Below are 21,665 nucleotides of genomic sequence, written 5' to 3' on the forward strand. Positions count from 1 at the left end.
CCATTTAAGAGAGAGAAAAATGCAGAGAGAGAGAGAGAGGGGGGGGGGGGTAGAGATAGAAAGAGAGAAAGAAAGAGAGAGAGGGGTAGAGATAGAAAGGTATTTAGAGAGAAAGGTACAGAGAGAGAGTACATTGTATATCAAGCACACAGAGAGAACACTGAGCATGCCAGCCGGCCGAACTCCATGTGTGGCCGATGCCATCTGGTGCCAGTCTCGCCCATGCTCCGCCCACATCTCTCCTCTGTGCCCCTGCTTGTTTAAGCCAGGCCTTGTTAGTGCCGCCAACACTTTTTCTCTCATACGCAAAACACACACACCCCACACACACACACACAAACACACACACACACACACACACCAGATACACACACACACACAAATACACGTTGGGCAGTGGCAGTGGAGGCCTGGAGAACATAGCTGTGCACCCCCACGACAGAAAGACAAACACTGGGCTGAAGGCGCCTATTTTAACCTTCATGGGTGATGCCCTCTCTCTTTCGGGGCCATCTCCCTCGAACACACACACGCACACACACGCCAGTGCTTGTTTAACAAGGCTTGAGGGTTTAAACTTAAATATTTTGTCTTTGGGATTGTGGTTATGTAACAAAAGAAGTACAGTGAGTGTCAAGAGCAGACGCCGCTAGAGAATACCTGGCCTTCTACCCTCCACCTTCCAGGCCTCCACCACCACCACTATCCCCTCCACCCTTGTGCCCTGCAGTGGGTGGGGAGGTGGGTGTCTGGTGCTGCATGGACAGCTAGTGCACATTGCTGCACAAGATTTTATACAAACAGATCAGCAGCACAATCCCCAGGCGCACACACATGCTGAAGTGACACTGCTAACGGAAATCCACACTGTCACTCACGCACACACACACACACACACACACACACACACACAGACACAGGCATGCACGCACACACACACACACGCACACACACACACACACACGCACATCGGCAGATGCCATGTTAACATGAATACACACTGTGAAAAATAGGCCTTGCTCTCCACGTCCTCACAGGATGAAGTGCCAAGGACTCACTGAGATGAAGGACACAGCAAGCAAATTTTTGGTGAAGATTGATGGTGGATTTTGGTGAAGAGTGCAGATTTATTTACAGTGCGAAAATAGTGTCGACAAATAACAAAGTAACAAGAAAATGAAGAGGGCAACACTACTTCACTACTTAATTTTTTTGTTATTTTGAAATTATTCTTGCAAAAAAGCTGCAGTATATTTGATCAAGGTGCACAGGCTCCCCACTACCCACTGACAAATAACAAACAAAAATACTTGAGACAAAATAAAACAAAATTCAACCAACAGGTTATTCAATAGTACTCACAGCAAGCAGCTGCATCAAAATGCTCTCCTAGACTCTCCTCTTAAATAAAACCAACCAATTATCTAAATTGGTAAATACCAATAAAGGTAGGAAACTACCCAGTCTATGTAAAGTTATACTGCACACATTTGCCACACAACCCATGGACAATCAGTTACTTTCCCCTATCCCAATCAAGGATGGGGCTTGTGTTCCTTGGGGGAAAGACATTGTGCAGGACTAAGTGTTACCTGTCAGTGTTTGTTTCTGATGTTTGGAAGATGTTGAGTGAGTAACGGAAAGTTGTATGAATGATGATCGCGCATGGGTGAAACCAAGTCGCTATCACTGGCACTGCATATGTATGACATCGCTTGCTGTGTCTGGACCTCTTCCTGGCCTTCCTCAGTGTCCCAGAGGGCACCACTATCCCACTTCTGACACCAACTGTGAAAAATAGGCCTTGCGCTCCACGTCCACACAGGATGAAGTGCCAAGGACTCACTGAGGTGAAGTGGTGATGGGATAAAGGACACAGCAAGCAAATGTGGTGAAGAGTGCAGATTTAAAGGTGCAGTCAGCGATTCAGTTTGTTTATGTTTATATTTATATTTAAATTCATAAGTAGACAGTACTCAAGGAATGGGCAGTTAGCGGTCGTGAGGAGATGATTGATGAATGTGACAAAAAATGTTATGAACTTAAAATCGCTGACTGCACCTTTAAATTGTTAGAAGCTAATGCGTGTGTGCGTGTTTAAGCGTGTTTCACGTGTAGGAAAAATGAAGACAGTTTAAATGTTGCAAGAAGGGTCAGGCAGGTTTGTGAAAAGGAGGGGCCTCCCCTCCCCACACACACACATGCATGTACACTTAGGCTACATTTACACTGTCAGTGTCACTGTCAATTTTTTACTCATGATGTGGCACAGTTCTGATGTGCATCATGAATGTGTAAACAGTAAAAAGGATTCTGATATTTTCAGATCAATATCAGGTCTCATTGGTATTTGATTGATTACATTGATTGAACTAGACTTTAAAATAGCCTAATAATACATATTATGTTTGTACATCTGCAGTGCTGTCTGGTTGTTTGCTGTCATTTTGGTAACCAAACCCTCTTGTACGCATGCAAGTTGTCTCAAGTGTTCACAGTAATTCACAGCAGGAACAAGAGCTATAAACATAATGACAACTATAACAACATTGTCGGCCGTCCACACTGACCAAGGTTAAGGAAAGTCTCTCCCGTGGTGATGAATGTAATGTCTAAAGTTTGATTGATTCTGATTAGCTGTCAGCTTTTTATCATTCTCAGAATCGCTCTGAAAGTGATGCCCAACGATATCGTTCGTCATGTCACTATTGTTATAATTTGTGTGTGGACGTTGTCATTCATATTAGCTAGAACAATGCATTTTTTGTCATTATTGTTATAGTTATCGTTCTTGGTGTGAAGCAAATTACTAGACCTGTTAACACACATACAGTACCTGATATGGGTCACTTTTAAAAGTAGATGTAAACGGACAGCTAAAATCAGATATCAGGCAAAAAAAGGCAGGCAGATATCTAAAATCAGGCAAAAAAATTGGTTAAAAGCGGTCACATATACTGCTCTTTGACATAATGCAGCTTTGACAGAATTATGTGTAAATCAGACTCTCAAGTGTAGCACAGTATACATTAATGTAACAACATACAATATTCAGGTCAAGCCTTTCCTGAGCCTCATTTGGAAATACTACCAAACATTTTTATATGTGTGGTTGACATGATTTACTTCTCAGTTTATCGTCGGCTGTATAAGTCTCTTCCTAGCCTTGTGGCCCTTCCAAGTTTTTTAATGATCCTGGCAGAGTTGCTCAGATCCCAATTGGTTTATTTTAAAAAAACACCAGCAGTCCAAGCCTCTCGAGGGGTAACATCCTTTTTGGAGTAACCATGTGTCCAAACTCAAGTGCTGACCCTCACCCACGAGACTCTGTCTATTCTCTGCTGTCGCTCCAATAAACATGGAGCACAGATCAGATTGGGCTCTGTGATAGGTGACTAATATGTCTTCATTAGTCTTCCTCCGTGTCTCCTCCCCCTGTCCTCTCCACTCCACTCGCCGAAGGCCGTCTCAAACAGTACAACGGATACGCAGGTGACATGACCAAGGCCATTTCCCGCTAATAAACCCAGTTTCTGTAACCTGACATGAACCCCTTTCTGTCTCTTTACCACTTCCCGACCGAGGGCCTTTGGGCTGCGTTCTGTAACCCTCACTACAGTCAGGCTCAGATGGTTACTCCACCAGACAGACACTCAGACTGTGCTGTTCACCGCTGACATTTAGTCGACTCTGCCACGTATTCCTGGTTGCCAAACACAGGCATACATTTGTGTGCACGCCTTCACACACACACACACACACACACACACGCAAAGTTGTACAAAACACATACACAAAAACCCACAAACACACAAAATTATGACCTTAAATGGGTCACAATGCTGTCAGACCAAAATCTTCCATGTCTACGATGATGAGGTCTATGCAGAGACATGAGAAGCGATAAAGTGTTTCCCCCAGTCTCTACTCATATGAGACACAGACCAGATCTCTCTCTCTTTATCTTTTTCTCTCATTTTCTGTTGTCTCTCTTTCCTCTAGTAATTTGGAATGATGGATAGAAGGTTTTCTACTAGTGTTATTGAACTGCTGTCCTCCATTTGAGTGTGATGTATTTCTGCAGACAACAGCAAGGATAGTGAGTCCTTTCCAAATGAGAAACATTGGACATAGCTAGTCCAACCAGGATACTTTCCTAATTTTTTGGATGGAGATGTAATTCTAGCTTCTTTATTTAAGCAGGGCGATTGCCTGGCTTGGAAGACAGGGAGAGGTTAAAAATACGTTCCCAATTTTTTGTTGTCAAACAATAGGCTAGTTGATGGTCTGATTATTTTGTTTTGTTACCCTGATAATGATGTTAGCTTATTACGTATACCGTGATCATGTTGATAATGATAAGTAATGGCACCTTTATTAGTCCTGTTGGGGATACATAATGAGCACAGCGCGAAGGATGAGGATGCTGGCCATATCAACAAGATGGTTGATGGGGAGGAGGTGGAGTGTTATATAATGCTTATGAGAATGATGGTTGTGTCAGTCAGTATAGATGATGACGGTGGCAGTGGTGCTGGTGGTGTTGATGAATGATGCTAAACCCCAGTTCCAAAAAAGTTGAGACGTTGTGTAAAATGCAAATAAAAACAGAATGTGATAATCTGCAAATCTCGTAAACCCATATTTATCTGCAAAAAGGACATAGACAACAAATGTTGAAAATTACAAATTTGACTGTTTCATGGAAAATATAAGCACATTTTGAATTGGATGCCAGCAACACGTCTCAAAAACGTCTCAAAAACGGAAGGGGGCAACAAAAGGCTGCAAAAGTTGTGTAATAATTAAGGATTATTTCACTACTAATTAGGTTAACCGGTACCGTGATTGGTTATAAAAAGAGCATCCCAGAGAGGCAGAGTCTCTTAGAAGTAAAATTATGGAGGTATTCAACAGTACAACAGTATGGCTCCACAGAATAAGAGTCCAGGTGCTAAAATGGCCTGCCTGCAGTCCAGACCTGCTTTTAGTAACATTTTACAGTGTCCCAACCTTTTTGGAATTGGGGTTGAATGACAAAGGTTGCTGTGCTGTGCTGATCCTCAACCAGTTTGTGATCTCCATCTCTGTATCTTTCACCAGGACATCATGCACTATGAGCAGCTGAAGGCTGGGGTCATTCAGCATGACCTGCTGGTGGACAACCTCATCTATAAGGTGGGTGTGTGGAATGGACACACATTCCAACATTTATACCCCCCATATCAGTTCTTTAAAGTCATCCTATGCAATTTTTTTTACCTTCAAAGCTACCTTTATCCTCAGCTTCAAAGCCTTGAATTATGATGGTAAACTAACTTGTAATAGGGAACATTGTGCCCCTTCTGCAGCCATAACCTATCCCTCTACAGAGAACCAGCCTTGCAACTTGCTCTCCTGACCGGGCTCTTCAGAAATGATCTTTGCCAGTTTGCAATCAAATCCACATGTTCCGTGTCCAGGGTGCAAACCATGAGTGGTATTTACGACAGCTGTGTAAAATACACATACTCCACAACTGCAGGGGGAGCCCTGTCACAAAACCCCCAAAACTGCATTGGATGCCTTTAATGCTCTCTTTCTTTCTCTCTCTCTCTTTCTCTCTCTCTCTCAATCTTTGTGTTTGTATTCTCTTCCCCTCTCTCACTGTCTCTCTACAATACAGAGCCCATTATATTTATCTCCATTTGGTTTTACTCCATATTAGCTGTGTGCCAAACAACATCCGTGCTGGTTCCATATTACATTTACTCGGGTAAATCATGTGGGAAGTCCAGAATATTAAATAAAAATAGATTCCTGGATGGCTTGGTAAATATCAGATCACTTAGCTTCAAATTTTTTTTAAGCAAAGAAGAATGATTCAGCCCTCATCATTTCTTGGGTCAGGAGAGGAGGGAGCTGCCGGTAATTTTCCGTAAAAGATTTATGAAGCTTATAACAAATGCACTCCTAAATTAGATCAGGATGGGAGAAACACAATGTAAAACACGAGCAGACAGAGGGGGAGCCCCTGCCTAGTCGGGAAACAGAATGCAGAGAAGTCAGTGCCCAGTGCCAGCTTTGATCAGAGGAAACAACATGTTTATGGAGTGATAAATCTGGTGATGAAGGCCAGGACATGATACAAGCCCCTGATGTGCCCCTCTTATTTCTTTGTCAAAGTATTTTTCCTCTTTGGTGGGTGGGGGGGGGGTGCTGTATTAATTAAGGCTACATCAACACGATGAATGTAGCCTCATTAAAGCTACAACCACACAATCCCGTTTTCGTTTGATTCCAAAACACGTTTGTTATGTACCGGTATTCGTTAAAGCTACATCCACATGATTCCGTTTTCGTTTGGATCTGAAGCTTTTGTTACGTTTCTGCCTTTCATCTACACTATGCGTTTTTGACTTCCTGAAGCTAAATGATTTGAAAACATGGTTGCCCCTGTATTCATTTGAAATCTCTGGATTTGCGTTTTAATGTGGACAGTGAATCAGCAAATATCTGCAAACGATGTCGTAGAGACCTTTTAGACCTCGTAGAGGCTGTTTGCATTTCACTATGCTGACAATTGTGTGAATGGTCATGTGATTTGTGCAAATGGTCATGTGATCCAGGTGTCCTGCACAGACACAATTTGGAAATAGCAAGTTTACATGTTTGTGGATGGAATTAAAGAAAAACAAAAACGCAATAGTGTGGATGCAGCCTAATGTGATCCAGTAATCCAATAGTGTGGATAACTGCCATGCCAACTGCAGACTAGCGTTGGCCTAGCGGTGGGGAGCTGCGGTCTCACGGAGTAACAGACGGTCGCTGTTAGAAGTCCACCGAAGGCGATCTACACGATCGCCCACTACTTCAGACTGTGCTTCCAGTGATCTCCAGACTGCAGTCTACAAGGCCTAACATCAACGCGGATCTCCAAACTGCCAGTAAATTCACTGGTTGATCATTTGCTATCGTTAAAGAACTTTGTTGGCATATCGGTTGTGAAGACACTCTGTGCAGTTTTCACGGATCACCATTGCCCTTGGACATTTTCAGCTGGTTTGGAAATTGACTAATTTTAACATCACCTTCCTTTTTTTTTAAATATATTTTCTTTTCTTTTTTTCACTTTTGTATTTGTTTATTTGTTTTGTTGTCGTCTTATATGTCTTGGTGTCACGGGTACGCCATGGATTACCGCCCGGCCCAGCATTTTTGTATTTGTTATTTTTTAAATGTATTTGTCATGTCTTGATGTCATGGCACGCTTGGCTTAACACCGCCCATCCGCATCGTTTGTCTTGTTATGTGTCTTGTTTGTTGGAGCGCTTTGGGTTGCACTATGTGCATGTTAAATGCGCTTTAAAAATAAAACTGACTTGACTTGACTAGATACCTTATTGATCTCTCTCTCTCCACAGGATGTGAAGCTGACTGCAAGTAATGATGACTACTACTTTGTGTTTGAGGATTTCCTCTATCAGGTGAGGTTGTCACTCTGAGCGTTTTGACATTGTACACACACACACAAAGATACGTACCATCCACACATCACACACAGATCCCCCCCACCCACAACACTTCCCAGATATTGAATAGTATCTGCTGGGCCTGCTCAATCTAAACACAACGCTGGAATACTTACTCTGCTACTCGCCTCTGATTTGGCTGCCTGTATACAAAGGCAACACAAGTCTGCCTGGATACAGTTTGTGTGTACAGAAACGCACCAGTTAGACTAAACCACTTGTGCAGAATCGCTCCTACAAACTCCAGCCGAATTTTTCAGCCTGATAAAAAAATGTGGGCAGCCATATCTCGCTCTGGTATGGCCTATACATACTGTGATGGCACATATTTGAGCAGTGATCAAACCGAGTTTACTCATTGTTCGAAGGAAAATGTTTTAGTGAATATTTTTGTCTTGCCACTCATTAGTATAATCTCCAGGCACTTCTTCATACAGTAGTGTGTGTGTGTGTGTGTGTGTGTGTGTGTGTGTTTGTGCTTATGTGTCTGCTATGTGTTTTGTGCTCTCTTGGTGTTCAGAGATTGGAGATAACAGGTTAGCCTGAGGGGCAAGAGACCTTCACTCACCAGGGCCTCTTGTTATGTCACATCAAAGGTGACTTAGAAGTCATACACACACACACTTGCTTCTCACACAGATGGCGTACACACTATACTAAACTAATACAATGACCTGAGTGTGTATCAGACTATTAATCAAGCCTGCTGGAGTCTTAATAAAGCATGTGGATAATGTTTTTTGTGGGTTGTAATCATAACTCACTTCAGAGCAGAGGCAGTTGCACTCTCTCCATGTACATCTGGTGACATGATGGTCACACACACACACACACAAACTCACCACAGACACATAAGTGCTTGTGTCCAGTCATGCCAATGTTGTAATTATGTCCCATTTCCCAATTCATCACCCACCATCCATTAGGCTAAAGTTGTCTCTGATGAATCCTGCATGCTCTCGAGACATGGTTGGGAATTCAGTGCTCTAAAGTGCAGCCATTTCTTTTTGTCTCAAAAGCAAGTAGACGGACGAACGGCACACCACATCCTGTGCACCCTGTCAGTTGGCAAAGAGTCTCTGTAATGTGCGAGTGTGTGTTTGTGTGGGTGAGATGAAAACTGGCATTGCCTGGCGTGAGGCCGTGATGATGACTAGGGCCTTGCTTGAATGAGTGTGTTGGGGGCAGAAAGCTGTTGTAAAATATGCCGCATGAGCATAATGGCTCTGGGTGTGTGTATGTGTTTTCTATGTTTATGTATGTGTGCACCTGTGCACATTTGTATTTTGTATGATTGTGTATTTTCTCTCTCTCTCTCTGTGTGATTATGTGTATCTGTGTGTTGTGTCTGTGCCCTTTCAGATCTTGCTGTGTTTTTCACGTGACACAACGGTGCTTGAGCACTTCAATTACAACAGTGCCACTCCGCCCAAGTCCTACATACAAGGTAAGTCAATCAGGCCAGTGACGTGTAATCACTACCTACAGGTACTTGTGTTATATGTGTCTCTCGTGTGTGTTATTGTGCGTGGGTGTGTGTCAAGACGCCCTGCCCAATGTGTTTCTCAAGGTCACTAATGAATAGGGATTATGCAAATGTGTACTTAACTTCTTTGTTAGTCTAGCTAACTCCCTGATTCTCCATGTATATTTCAATGCATTCGGTGTGTGTGTATGTGTGTGCGCACGGTTGTGTTTCCTGTTGCAGAGTCCATGATTTGTAATGAGATATAAAAAAAAGGATCAGTATTACTCTTTGTCCTTCAGGCAAGACAGAAGAGGATGGATATGCTGTTATTTATCCTCCGAATGGTAAGAGATGCTTGGTGCATACGCCACCTGTTCATCCATTTATACACAGAGGCTAAATCTTTCCGCCCTACATTTTATTACCACGATAAATAAAAAAGCCAAATCACTAACCGGCAGCCCTGTTTTACAGAAGAATTGGCATAGAGAAGAATGGGCAGCCCTGTTTTATACAGGGCACACTTGCACACTACTGTTAGACGCTGAATCTGTTTGCCACATATTACATGCCAGGTTGCAGCCAAATGAGTCACACTGTGTTGAATAGTGCTCTTGGGTTGATGCTTTAGAGGTCCTCATTTGTGAAATCATGATTGTTCCAGGTGTTATCCCTTTTCATGGCTTCTCCATGTATGGTGAGTACGTCTGATCTCTTCTGTTCAACTGCAAGCCTCTCCTCGGTTTAGTAGATCCTTGGAGAAAGATACCTGCTGCTAAGTCTCACAATATGTTTATATCTGTGTTTTTCATCTGTGCATGTGTGTGTGTGCATGTATGCATGCTGTGTGTGTGTGTGTGTGTGTGTGTGTCTGTCCTTCAGTGGCCCCTCTGTGTTTTCTGTACAACGAGCCGTCCAGGCTGTACGGTGTGTTCAGGGAGATGTACGTGCGCTACTTCTTCAGATTGCATTCCATCTCCTCCCACCCCTCAGTGAGTACAGAGTACAGTGTGTGTGTGTGTGTGTGTGTGTGTGTGTGTGTGTGTGTGTGTGTGTGTGTGTGTTTGTGTAAAGAGAGACATAATGGAATACACTGTGCATTTGTTAGTGTGCCTTGTCAACTGTGTTTTATAGAAATGCAGAAGTATTATAAATGTAAATGCTGTGTGTGTGTGTGTGTGTTGTTTGTGTTGTATTGGTAGGGTATTGTGTCCCTTTGTCTTCAGTTTGAGAGACTGCTGCAGGCTCACCTGCCCCAACTCTTCTACCACCTCAGAGAAATCGGTGCCCAGCCGTAAGTACAGCTAGATAGATAGATAGATAGATAGATTGATAGATAGATAGATACTTTATTGATCCCCAGGGGAAATTCAAGACTACAACACACACACACACGTCTTACAAGTGGCCTGCTATACCAGTTCACCCACTTAAAATTGGCAAAGTTACAAAATTGCCACCCATAGGATGTGCTCTAAAACACTATGCAAAACTGAGCGATCCATCAGATTTTCTTACACCATAGCACCATCTAGTGTGAAAAAGCTGCCAACACAGCCAGAATTCACAAATTGCTGTTGAGCAGTATGCATACTTGAAATGAAGATGGCTTGGAGGTTGAAGGAATTTGTGAGTGAGTGTGTGTGTGTGTGTGTGTGTGTGTGTGTGTTTCTATGTATGTATGGTGTAGCTTGTCCATAGCCTTCAAGTGGATGGTGCGTGCATTCTCGGGATACCTTTCCACTGACCAGCTCCTGTTGCTGTGGGACCGTGTCCTCGGCTTTGACTCACTAGAGATTGTGGCAGGTGGGTCAATTTTTGGAATAGAACTCTGGGTCACATGGGAGTCATTCCATGTCAATTTAGACAAAATCCAGGAAAATAGTTGCTGCACCATCTCATATTTATCAAAGTTTGTCTACCTAATATTTAGGTCCCCAAACTAAAACCTGTAAAATATTTTTGTTAAATTGCAATGTTTTCATACATGGACGACAGAAATGTTCTCCGTAAGACTGGACCGTTAAAAGTTTATACTGCATGCCCATTCGTTTTTTACAAAGCACTAGAACAAAATGCAAAACTAGTGATATTGAGGGTCTTGTAAACTCATTTTTGTATCCACATGGCACCAATCATTATTTATTAATGTTGAGCCAATATTTGAGGTCTCTGCAACAAATGCACCTGAAGATATTAAGGATAAAATAAGGTGTGATTGCATTAGATTCATTTTTTAGTAATGTTCATAGGACTCAAATGGCATGTGGGGTAGCTACCGTAATTTCCCAACTATTAGCTGCGGTTTATACATTGATTTTGCAAAATTTCTTCAGCTATGAAGATAATACACAAGGGCAGTAAATATGGTATTAATATGATTTTTTTTTTACTTGTATTTATAGTTATAGTAAAAGGCCAGAAATCCTTGCTACTACATCTATTTCCCCTAAAGGGAATCAGTGTAAGGGCCTTGAGCCAGCTATGTTAACAATAGTATCATTAGATGTTAATGAGGGGGCCTTCAATTCTAAATATTTAGTTAGTGTGTCATTTTTAGGACACAAAATTATAGTTAATGACAAACTGTCCCTTCAACACAGGCTAGCTTGAAGGCCACACCTTTAGTAGCAGAAAGTTTGTCAATTAGCCCTTTTCACAATTTCCAAATTTCTGGGTTTGAAGTGAGGTTAACGATACCTCACAGGGTAAAGCATCTTCCTGTTCCTGTAGTTCCTGTAGAAGAGTGACTTTCTATGACTTCATTTACACCTTCAAACCTAACCCTAGACAAACTTCACAAAGACGTTTTGAAAAATTGCTGTGTGTTTAATTAATCTGTTTGTTGACAGCAGACAGCCGGCAAGTAGCGATAGAGCTGAAGTTTCGGCGGCATCTTGTGAAATGGGCTAATTGCTAAAGGTCTGCTCTGGTTTGCAGTTCTGGCGGCTGCCGTGTTTGCCTTCCGAGCCGAGAACCTGATGGAAGTGACATCACTGGCCTCTGCTGAGGTAAGTGAGTGAGTGAGTGTCTGTGTGTGTGTGTGTGTATGTGTGTGTATGTATGTATGCATACTGGAGGTGGATGGCCGAGCAGGGGGGAGACATAAATAGAGTTTGGGCCCTGGCCAGCACCAGTAACCCAGTCTCCCACCGGCACGTCTTGAAAACGCTGCCTGGCCAATTCTAAAACTGACCCCCAACAGAAAAAAAAGAAAGAAAAAAACTCTATCGGCAATAATTTAATAGGGGCACTATTATAAGAACCATTCTTTTGCCTTTTCAGCACTCCTGTATACTTATTCATTCAGCATCAATCATGTATTCTGACCCTGAGGTTCAAAGGGTAGCATCAAAAGGTTAATGCAATATTGAGCTCCTCCAGTCACGTATTCATACCAGGTGACCTTAACTACATGACATAACTTTGTCGTACATATGTCAATAAAAACCCAAGTTCAAATGCCAGGTGGTTAATTAAACATACTGGTTCATAGCACCAGTGGCAAAACATGAATAAACTTACAAATAAACAAAACATTCCGCCCTCCATGTTTTAATGCATGTATGCAATTGTTCCATAGTCTGCGCCAACCAAACCCTGAAGATAAGTTCAGCTCCTGCCATGGCCGACTTTCAGATTGACAGCTGTAGTAAACGTTAATACGAGCCTCCACCCCTTGCCTTCGGGCAGTGTGGGGTGGTGGTGGTGGTCGGGGGGTGGGGGCGTCTAATCCGCCGTGACGCACGAGGATCCTCTGCCGAGGCGAGCACAGAGATACTGGCTGGCAGTATTTGCTTGCTCATGTACCACCTGGTACACTGGAGAAGGTATCATAACAGGCGGACTGGGGGGCTTGTATTTATAGCCGCCGAGCCCTGAGGGCTGAAATATTAGAGCCTTTCTGTAAACACGATAGGCCCCCCTAAATTTAATCCCACAATCCCAAAAGGCCAGCACTCACCAGGGGAGGGGGGTGGTGGCCGGTGGGGGTAAAGGTGGAGCGGAGGAATAAGACAACCTCCAACATCTCCTCCAACTACTGTCTCCGCCACCCGTCTGTCACGCTGCTGAGGCACCTGTGTTACGTTGGCCTGAAGTCAAAGAAAGCAAAGCGCAGTCTCTGTCCATCCACCTCTCTTATCAACACTGCGCTTGGCTTTTCTCACTGACCACACGGCGCTATTTTGTGTTTGCCAGTGTGACTGACATCCTTCACGTTAAGTAACACGTTTGCAGTGTGACTGACATCCTTCAATCTCTCCCCTACTATTACCCTCCCACAAGGCCAAACTCAAACCCCCTCCCCCCTGACGCTGGTTTGTTTCTCTCGCAGGCCGTCCTTGCTGACCTCTCTACCCTGAAGGTCATGCCCCTGATCCAGATCTTCATCTTCGCCACGGTTATCTAACCCTCCAAGAGAAGATGAGGAGGAGGAGGAGGAGGAGGAGGAGGGGGGAGAGGCAGGGGAGGGGAAGAGGCTAAGTCTTCTGAGCCATTCCCACGCCAACGCCGCATGCCTTCCTTTTTATCCCTCACGCCAGCTCCACACCAAACGATGGAACGCAGGGGAGAGGAACAACAAGGAGGAGGACACCGCAAACGACCAAAACCTCCCAGTGTGGTCCAAGGCTGGTCGTAGAGGGACAAGCCATTAACCGCCTGTCATAGTACCCTCGTTACACACGGGCACACCATGTGTCACGCCACCTGCGCCCGCTCCGGTGCTGTCTCACTTGCACCGTTGCCACCCGTGGATCATTTTACCCTGCTGTATGCCTTACCCCAAACTTGACCCCCCATCCCCCACCCTCCCCCAGCTTGCATTCTCATCTGAAAACCCCCATCCATATGCCAATGCTCCATAACTAGCTCAAAATGCATGCATCGCCAATTGCAGAAGCTGAAAAACTCCTTGCATTTAACAAAGCAAAGCTTGTTTTCCTTTGACCAATTTCATGTGGCATAGCAATGTACTGTATATAATTTACTTTTTGCACAACAAGTGCAAAGTGTTATTTAAATGTTAGTAACCACTGCTTTGTCATTGCTGATAATCATCAAAATTGAGAAAGGGAAGAAACATGATTTTTTATTTCCATGATGGATGTTTTCCTTTAATCCAAAGGGCTGTACCAGCCACCACTCCATTTTGCCAGAAATTCAGTTACTCTGTCACACACATACATGTTATAGTAAGCTGTAATGAAAAGTTTCTAGATGATTGTATGTATACTGTACACAGCTTTGTAGATTGTTTTTGTTGCATGGTTAGAAAAAAGAAATGCCTTGCTCAGACAGACAGTAACTGGTGCTTGACTTATGACTTGGTATAACATAACATGGTAGTATCCCCCAAACATGGTATCTAACCTTGCTCTTTTCCAGTAACCAATATATAATTCAGCAACCAGTATTTGTCAGGATGCCAGCCTATTCTTTGGGTTCACCTCTTGTACAGGTATTGATTGCTATATGTGCTAATATGAGTGTACTGAGATTGAGATTGTTTTCATTATGAGCTGTTTGTCAATATTCACTCTGCATACTTCACTTGATGGGAACCAGTTGCAATCCTGGCCAGACTGAAAGCAGCACCGCAGGTATATGCGACTTATCACTGGTTTGGCTGGCAAAGAACCCTTCCATTTTTTTAAGGAAAAAATGCGTTCTCATATGCAACACCTGGTGACGCCATGGAAACCAAAAGGTGAGCGATGGGTGTAGCATTTAGTCATTGGTGTCGACTTGTTTTAAATTCCTTACACTTATTTACTATGATTTTTTTGTAGTTGTGTTATTGTTTTTATTTGGTTAAATATGTATTGTTTACCAATAACTGTCCCATGCCTTGATCACATGTGTCATATGTTATATATTTAGATGTTTTATTATTTATTATTAGCTGATGGTTGATTTCAGCCATTTTGTTATGCCTTATATTGCAGTAGGCCTAAATATCATGTCAGCATCACTTTACATTACATGGACAATGCCAGGAATTAATTACCCAAATAAAATAACTAATGCATTTGACATATTTGCGGTTTCCCGAGAACTTGCATGTTCTTATTTTCATGCCTCTGTCTGTCCTGATAGTTCATTGTTTTTAATTAAGCGTATTGACCTCAGACCTCGAGTCCCAAACCATTTATAATTTGATCATCGCATAAGCAAATGTATTTAGACTACACAGTGTTCTACATGACAGCTTAGCCTACTGGGACACCGAGTGCATGAATGTCATCATCATGAATTGACAGGTAGCACGGGGCCCTCGATCCTCTCCTTCGCTCTGCCTCGGCACCAAACCCACCCTCACATTCCTTCTCCCACTCCAAGCGTACTGAGTTGGCAGCCTTCCTTCTGTGGATACATATCAAATTTTGCCGCGCGTCGGTTTTTTTCCTGCCCTCGCCGGCTCTCCCTGCTCTTGCCACACTTTGGAATTGTCGGCGGCCCGACTGTGCTGGTTACATCTGCCACCTGTCTGCCTCGGCTCCCACGCCTCACTCTGCCCTGCCTATGATCCGGCTGCCCTTCTAAACGTCCGACCGACCGAGTGCCTTCTGGTGCTGACCATTTCGTTGTTTGGTACAATTCCCACTGCTGCCATTGGTGGGTGTAGCGTGCAGCAGAACCGGTCTCAAACCATCATTCATAGTCTAGTGTTGGATATAGTTGTTGCTGAAAGTTATCTTGTAGATGTAACTATCATGTTACTCTTTGGCACATTTGTATGGCTTATTTGGCTAACATTTGTGTCGCATAATTAACCTAGGCTACCAATGTTGGCCTACCATGCCACGCGACTTTGTTAATGTTTCTTTTTGAAAGTGAATGAGTAGACTAATTATTAATCGGTTTTATTGTTCTTGCGGCACTTTTAGGCCTAGCCTACATGGCAATAAATATGTGAAACCTTAAGCTTAGCCATATTCATAGCTTTATGCAATTGTAACAGGCCTAGCCTACTTGACAAACGTGTTAAAATATTGAATAGAAATAAATCATTGTGATCATTTAATCGTTTTTATAATCATTTGCCCAACCCATTAAAATAATTTGAAATGTATGCCAAAACTATAAGAGTAAGCTAGACCCATGCGCTTGGTTCCTCTAACCTACACCTCCAACAACTTGCTGCAACATGCACTAACCCTAGGCCTACAAAATACTTGCCTATTCACGCAATCACTTGAGTTTTCTGTGTGCAATGGATGCGCCATATAGGCTCATAGTGTCGCCTACGAGAACCTTCGGGAGGAACTCCCGCTTAGTGCGTTTTCAAAAACGTTCCATTATGTGTCAAAGTAACCAATCGCGTTGTGCCATGTTGGGAGCTTTGCACCAATCGCCGAATTAATCGGGGGCGTTTGACCAATAGCCGTATCAACCGGGGAGAAAATATGGATGGTTGGTGGTGTGGCAGCAGTGTATTGCGATGAAACCGTAAACAGAAATGGCAAACAATAGACAGAGGTGGTTCCGTGTCATTATCCCGAGAGAGGGACATCATCGTCGCTGAAGTTGAGGCGATTCCTACGCACACCGATGAGGGCATGCACCACTAAAGGTCTTGCGGAATCTGCTTCCTCGTTTTGCCAACGCTGTCTCATACGCATAAACTGGGATAAACATATTAGTCTCTGAGCCAAGACATTAAGAAAAAACACAGGTTATTGAGTTAGACTACATTCACTGTAGAATCAGACTTACACAGGCGAGCAGTATTTGTAGCCAACGAGTCGCTGATGTCAAAATGATTTGCATACTGACTTCCGCCCCACGACTTTAGTGCATCAGCCGGTCATGAGCGGAGACGGCGAGACGGACAGATGTGTTTAGTAAAAGACATGAAAACCTGACGTTAAATTATTTGGTGCATTACTTGTCTGGATGTATTGTATGGTTGGTCACCAGACGCACCGGGATTCGGATAGATTGGACGGGTTTGGGGACAAAGCATCGGCAGAAGTGCGATTTAAATTGCTGACTGGATTCTATACTTTAATTTGCGGAGGAGGACCGTGAACACCACTCATTCAGTATGCTGAAGACACTGCAATATTTTTATATTGTGTGTATATGGAAGTCCAAGGACTATTGCTCGTTTTAACCTAACCGACTCTTACGGATTGGAATATGGCACTTTAAAACGCATTGACGCATCCCGTTGACAGCAAAATTGTATTTTGTCGTTGCTCTTTTCTGTGAAACGTTTCTTTAGCGTGGATGTAACCTACACGTAACATTTGCACTTTTTCACTGGAACCTGACTTGACAAACAGTCCGAAGTAGATCACCGGTTCCCTCGACAAGCTACCCATGAAAGTTTCGATAAAATAGGCTACCATATCCTGCTCGTGAAATGCTTTGACGTCTCTGTATTGTAAAGAACGCCACTAAAGTATCTTTATTTATTCTTTTCAGATGTCGTTTTAAGTCTTAAACCCTCGTTTCGACGTTCCTAACATTGTAGATAGATGGCATAGTGGATAGATAGACAGATAGATATTTATTTTTCTAGGTATTTCAAGTGTATATAATTAGGCTACTTTTAATAATGACAATGTATATCTTTTCTTTAAAGAACAACCTATAGACAGTGAAAGATTATGTTAACATAATCTTCGTCGTACATTGTTGTGTGTTTCAAAGTCACAATAGCCTATCGCTAGTGTTCAAACTCGTTGGATTTTAGCTAACAACTGTGTCTGACGTTCCATTCTTGCGATAAGAGACATTCGACTATAGCTGTCAAATCTACCTTTTAAACGAAACCACAGCCAGTGGAAGGCAGACTATTGTGTGATTTATAGCCAAACTATATTTATTTAAGCCTCCATCAACCCTCTTGTTATACTGGGAAAGGATCCTCAAGCCGTGTCCACAATGACTTACTTCTCCTATGGTGTGCTACTGCTGCTACGTGGACTCGTCATCTCTGCAGTGTTGGGATATGAGGGCACTTACTCAAGTGATCTTTCCAGCCATGCCACCTCGGAAGCCCCAATTGTTGCAACTACAGGTGAGCCTCCGCAGTAAAGCTGTCTCTCTGAATGTCTTGCCAGACCTCCTTATTGACCAGACCAAACCAAAGCAACCATGTTTCTCCCTGTAGAACAAATGCTTACAATGCTTACAATGCAAATGCTTAGTGTTTTGAAAAATATACATAATGTGTTTTTCAGTCTTCATGCTTCTGTGTGCATTGCGGGGAGAGTGTAGGCATGACAAGAATGCTGGATGCAGGCCCCCCCACACACACACACCCACACCCACACCATTTGCATGGAAGATCCTGCTGTGGCACCATCATGAGACCACTGTTATTGTCTGGGTTGCCGTAATTTTAAGCAATGGGGTGCCCGCCATCATGCCTGGATGATTGGAGACGATGCAGGATTGCCAGCGAGTGCTCCATGGTAGTGCTCAGCTCAGGCAGGCAGGGATTCCCCCCCCTCTCTCCCCCTCTCTCCTCACCAAAACATGGTCAACCTCTACTGGACTGACTGTCCTAATGGTTTTGCTATCAGCTATCGAGCTTGATCACTGACTCATACTTTGTGGTTCTACTCACCATGTGTGTCCATATAGGAGGTAGCGGTTAACTTTGACAAATTTTTTGCTTCAGTAAATGCCAGGAATTTACCTCAATGTGCATGCTAGCTAGATCAGCTTTAACAAGGTCAGAGAGGTATGAACATTGATTTGAGGAGGCTCGTTGGCGGTTAACAGCTGTTCTCATAAACCAGCTGGGGTGTTCTGTGTTGTGTGTTTTATTTATGATTAACAGCAGTCTTAGTTGTGATTATCTGCATTTTGGTGCTGTGGGCTGGCTATTGGCCTGTGGTCCAGATGTAGGCCAGCTATTGCCGGCTAAAGACACAGGCCTTTTCACACCATACAATCCAGATGCTCCTCTGCCTTAGGACCTGAGAGTTTGAGTCCACAGGTTGAGACAGAAATGAACAAAATGGTCGATGAGTGGACATAAAAGTCCCACAGTGTCATTTATCTGAGCAGATCCTGTGCCAACCTCCAATCTGGACGCTGCCACGCTCCTTGTCTGACACTGGCAGAGGACCCGTGGCCTCTAAAAGTGGAAACGTTTGTATGGGGAATCACATATACAGTGTTATCTCAAGTTTGGGAAAGTGAGAGCTTAGGAATCTTGGGACGACAAACGTGTTGAGTGCATCAGGTGCAAGATGGATGGGGACAGGGCAGGGTGGTTGTGCTAGCGTGCTGCGCTGCCGTTCAGCACAGAGTAAATATTTGGCAAGAGCTCAGTAGCAGGCAGGTGAGGAGAAGTCCACCTTGAAGTCTCTGAACTCTGCCCTCCATGCTTTACCCGTGGCTGACCACGTCATGAACACCATGCTTTATCAATGTCTGACACGTACTGTATGTCCATGAACTCCTAGCTTATGATATATATAATAAGCACCAAGAGCCATCCTTGGTTTCCTGTAAGCTCCAATTTTAAGGTCACCATCAGTCAGTTGGATTTGGGTCATTGACCACTAACATCTGCTTGTCCCTGCAGTTTGCCCTCCCTGGAAACGTTAAATTTAACCCTTCATGTCAGTTCTTCTAGAAACCTTCCTGGTAGAGTTGCATAACGTTGGTGTTGTATTTACACAGGTGAAGTACAGTGTTTCATGAGTGTTTGTGTACTGATCGTGTTTGCAGGAGCTAGGTTAGATTATCATCCTAGTAAAAGGGAAACCCGTTCTAAGAGACTGTTCTCTTTTTTAGCACTTCAGATTTGTGTTTACATGTGTTGTGCTACAGTGACTTAGGTTCTTTCAACCCCCACAGCTAATCAGGAAGTGAAAGATGTGGTTAACAAACAAAACTAGGAAGTGGCTCATAAGTAAAGAGAATCCAACAACCTTGCACCTCCGCCTCCGAGGTGATTAAATGAAATACTTGGGGGCAAGACCTTTCAAGGATGCCCAACTAATTTGCCATGTAGCTAGTAGTGCAACTGTCAGGGTCATGAAACCAGTCCCCCCATGCCCACTCCCTCACCCCAAACCCACCCTATATATAGCTATATATTAGGGGTGGGAATCTCTCATGTAAAAGACGATACGATTCGCATCTAGAGACATGGGCACGATTCGATACAATAAAAGATACATGTTCAGTACGATTCAATGCGATCCGCTGCAATTTGATGCAGTTCTGAAGAATGGAATGGAAAGAATGGAAAGCATTCTGAAATAATTTTTATCATTTGCTCAAGGTGCACATTAATTTTATATTATCAGTTATCATGGTCATGGTTGTCAATTAGGCAAAAAAAGGGCCAAATTATTATTTAACATTAAGGAAATCCCTTCATCAAACGTAAGGCTATACAGACTATCGTTGCTGTTTAGTGTTTAATTTTGCGCTGGATTTTGAAAAACAAATAAGTAAAAACTGTAAAACAAACGCCCGAGTGCGAGTTGTCACGTGCTTAAGTTGCTGTAGATGTATGGGTAATGAGGTCATTTGACAACTTTGGGCAATGAATGTAGCCAAAAAACGAACTGCATTACCCACAATTCCGTTACGCGTATAGTTTCAAAAGCGGGCGTGGGATGAACAACGCTGCTTGGAACTTAAATGAGAGTCTGAGCGAGCAGAAAAGGTTGTGAACCGATTTGTAACAAGTAAATCGATATAACGACCGGTTCATTTCAGTTTTATTCGATCACGGGGCTTCGCGTATCGATGTATCGCCATTATCTTACGTTAAAACGGATACCGATCACGTATCGGTTAATCTTTACACCCCTACTATATATATATATATATATGCCCTATATATATCTTACACTGTATGTCTGTTTCCTTCCAAACCCACCCTATATCTATATAGCTATATATATATATATATATATATATATACCCTATATATATCTTGCACTGTATATCTGTTTCCTTCCAAACCCACCCTATGTGTTACACTGTATGTCTGTTTCCTTCAAATAGCTGGATCCCTGGGTCTCTGAAGGCAATAAATACTTCATTTAGATGCTTTTATGGGGGCATATTTGCCACTGTAAAACTCGGCCCTTAAAATAAAGCGTGACCTGAATTGGCCAACAATAACAAGGGCACACGGGGATGCTTTTTTAAACATTTTCTCAGAGACACAAAAGCTGCGATTTGTGTTTGTGTACGTGCATGCGTGTGGTTGAGGGTGACTCAGCTCTGCACTGTTTTCTCGTGGGGACAGCGCAAGGGAAGCCTGTGATCGTGTTCTCCCTTGAAGCGCACTCTCTGGAAGTGACCGAATGACCCATTTTCCAGCTGGCGCTTGGAAAAAGGTTGCTTGTCCTCCAGCAGTAGTGGTGCTGATTGTGTGTGTGTGTGTGTGTATGTGTGTGTGTGTCTATGTGTGTGTGTGTGTGTGTATGTATGCATAGGCCTATGTCTGTGATTAGTTGTGAAATTGAGGATATAAAAGGGTGAATGAAACTCTGGATGCACTGTATGTGTAGAAAAAAGAATGTGTTCATGTTTCTGTTCTGTGTGGACTGCTGTTTTGAATGAGCCCAGTCCAGTGTGTGGGGGGTGGGCACTAGGGAATAAGCAGATATGTGCATGTGTACGTGTGAGCGTGTGTAGGCAAGTGTGTCCCTGGTTATGAAAAGGCTCCCTAGTGGACTCTCAATAATGCTGGA

General features: G+C 43.2%; 2 protein-coding genes across 4 annotated transcripts in view; both read left to right on the top strand.

The window, feature by feature from the left end:
• The window catches only part of tbc1d19 (TBC1 domain family, member 19), a 35,054-nt gene extending 20,035 nt beyond the window's left edge, over positions 1-15,019 (top strand). The window contains exons 12-21 of the mRNA XM_048235862.1: positions 5,104-5,178; positions 7,404-7,466; positions 8,874-8,958; positions 9,279-9,323; positions 9,644-9,676; positions 9,862-9,971; positions 10,182-10,273; positions 10,670-10,785; positions 11,920-11,990; positions 13,316-15,019. Coding sequence (XP_048091819.1) covers positions 5,104-5,178; positions 7,404-7,466; positions 8,874-8,958; positions 9,279-9,323; positions 9,644-9,676; positions 9,862-9,971; positions 10,182-10,273; positions 10,670-10,785; positions 11,920-11,990; positions 13,316-13,390 — 765 coding nt within the window. The 3' untranslated portion in view covers positions 13,391-15,019. The remainder of the gene's footprint in view (positions 1-5,103; positions 5,179-7,403; positions 7,467-8,873; positions 8,959-9,278; positions 9,324-9,643; positions 9,677-9,861; positions 9,972-10,181; positions 10,274-10,669; positions 10,786-11,919; positions 11,991-13,315) is intronic.
• Positions 15,020-15,279: 260 nt separating this feature from the next.
• Positions 15,280-21,665, top strand: part of stim2b (stromal interaction molecule 2b) — a 61,045-nt gene continuing 54,659 nt past the window's right edge. For 2 of the 3 annotated variants that reach the window (XM_048235859.1, XM_048235860.1), the window contains exons 1-2: positions 16,379-16,395; positions 17,854-18,010. In XM_048235859.1, the coding sequence (XP_048091816.1) occupies positions 16,393-16,395; positions 17,854-18,010 (160 nt within the window). In that variant the 5' untranslated portion in view covers positions 16,379-16,392. Of the gene's footprint in view, positions 15,598-16,378; positions 16,396-17,853; positions 18,011-21,665 lie in introns of those variants that run through there. The other variant, XM_048235861.1, reaches the window with a different exon arrangement.

This window comes from Alosa alosa, chromosome 24, assembly GCF_017589495.1.
Source record: "Alosa alosa isolate M-15738 ecotype Scorff River chromosome 24, AALO_Geno_1.1, whole genome shotgun sequence".
Classification (NCBI taxonomy): domain Eukaryota; kingdom Metazoa; phylum Chordata; class Actinopteri; order Clupeiformes; family Clupeidae; genus Alosa; species Alosa alosa.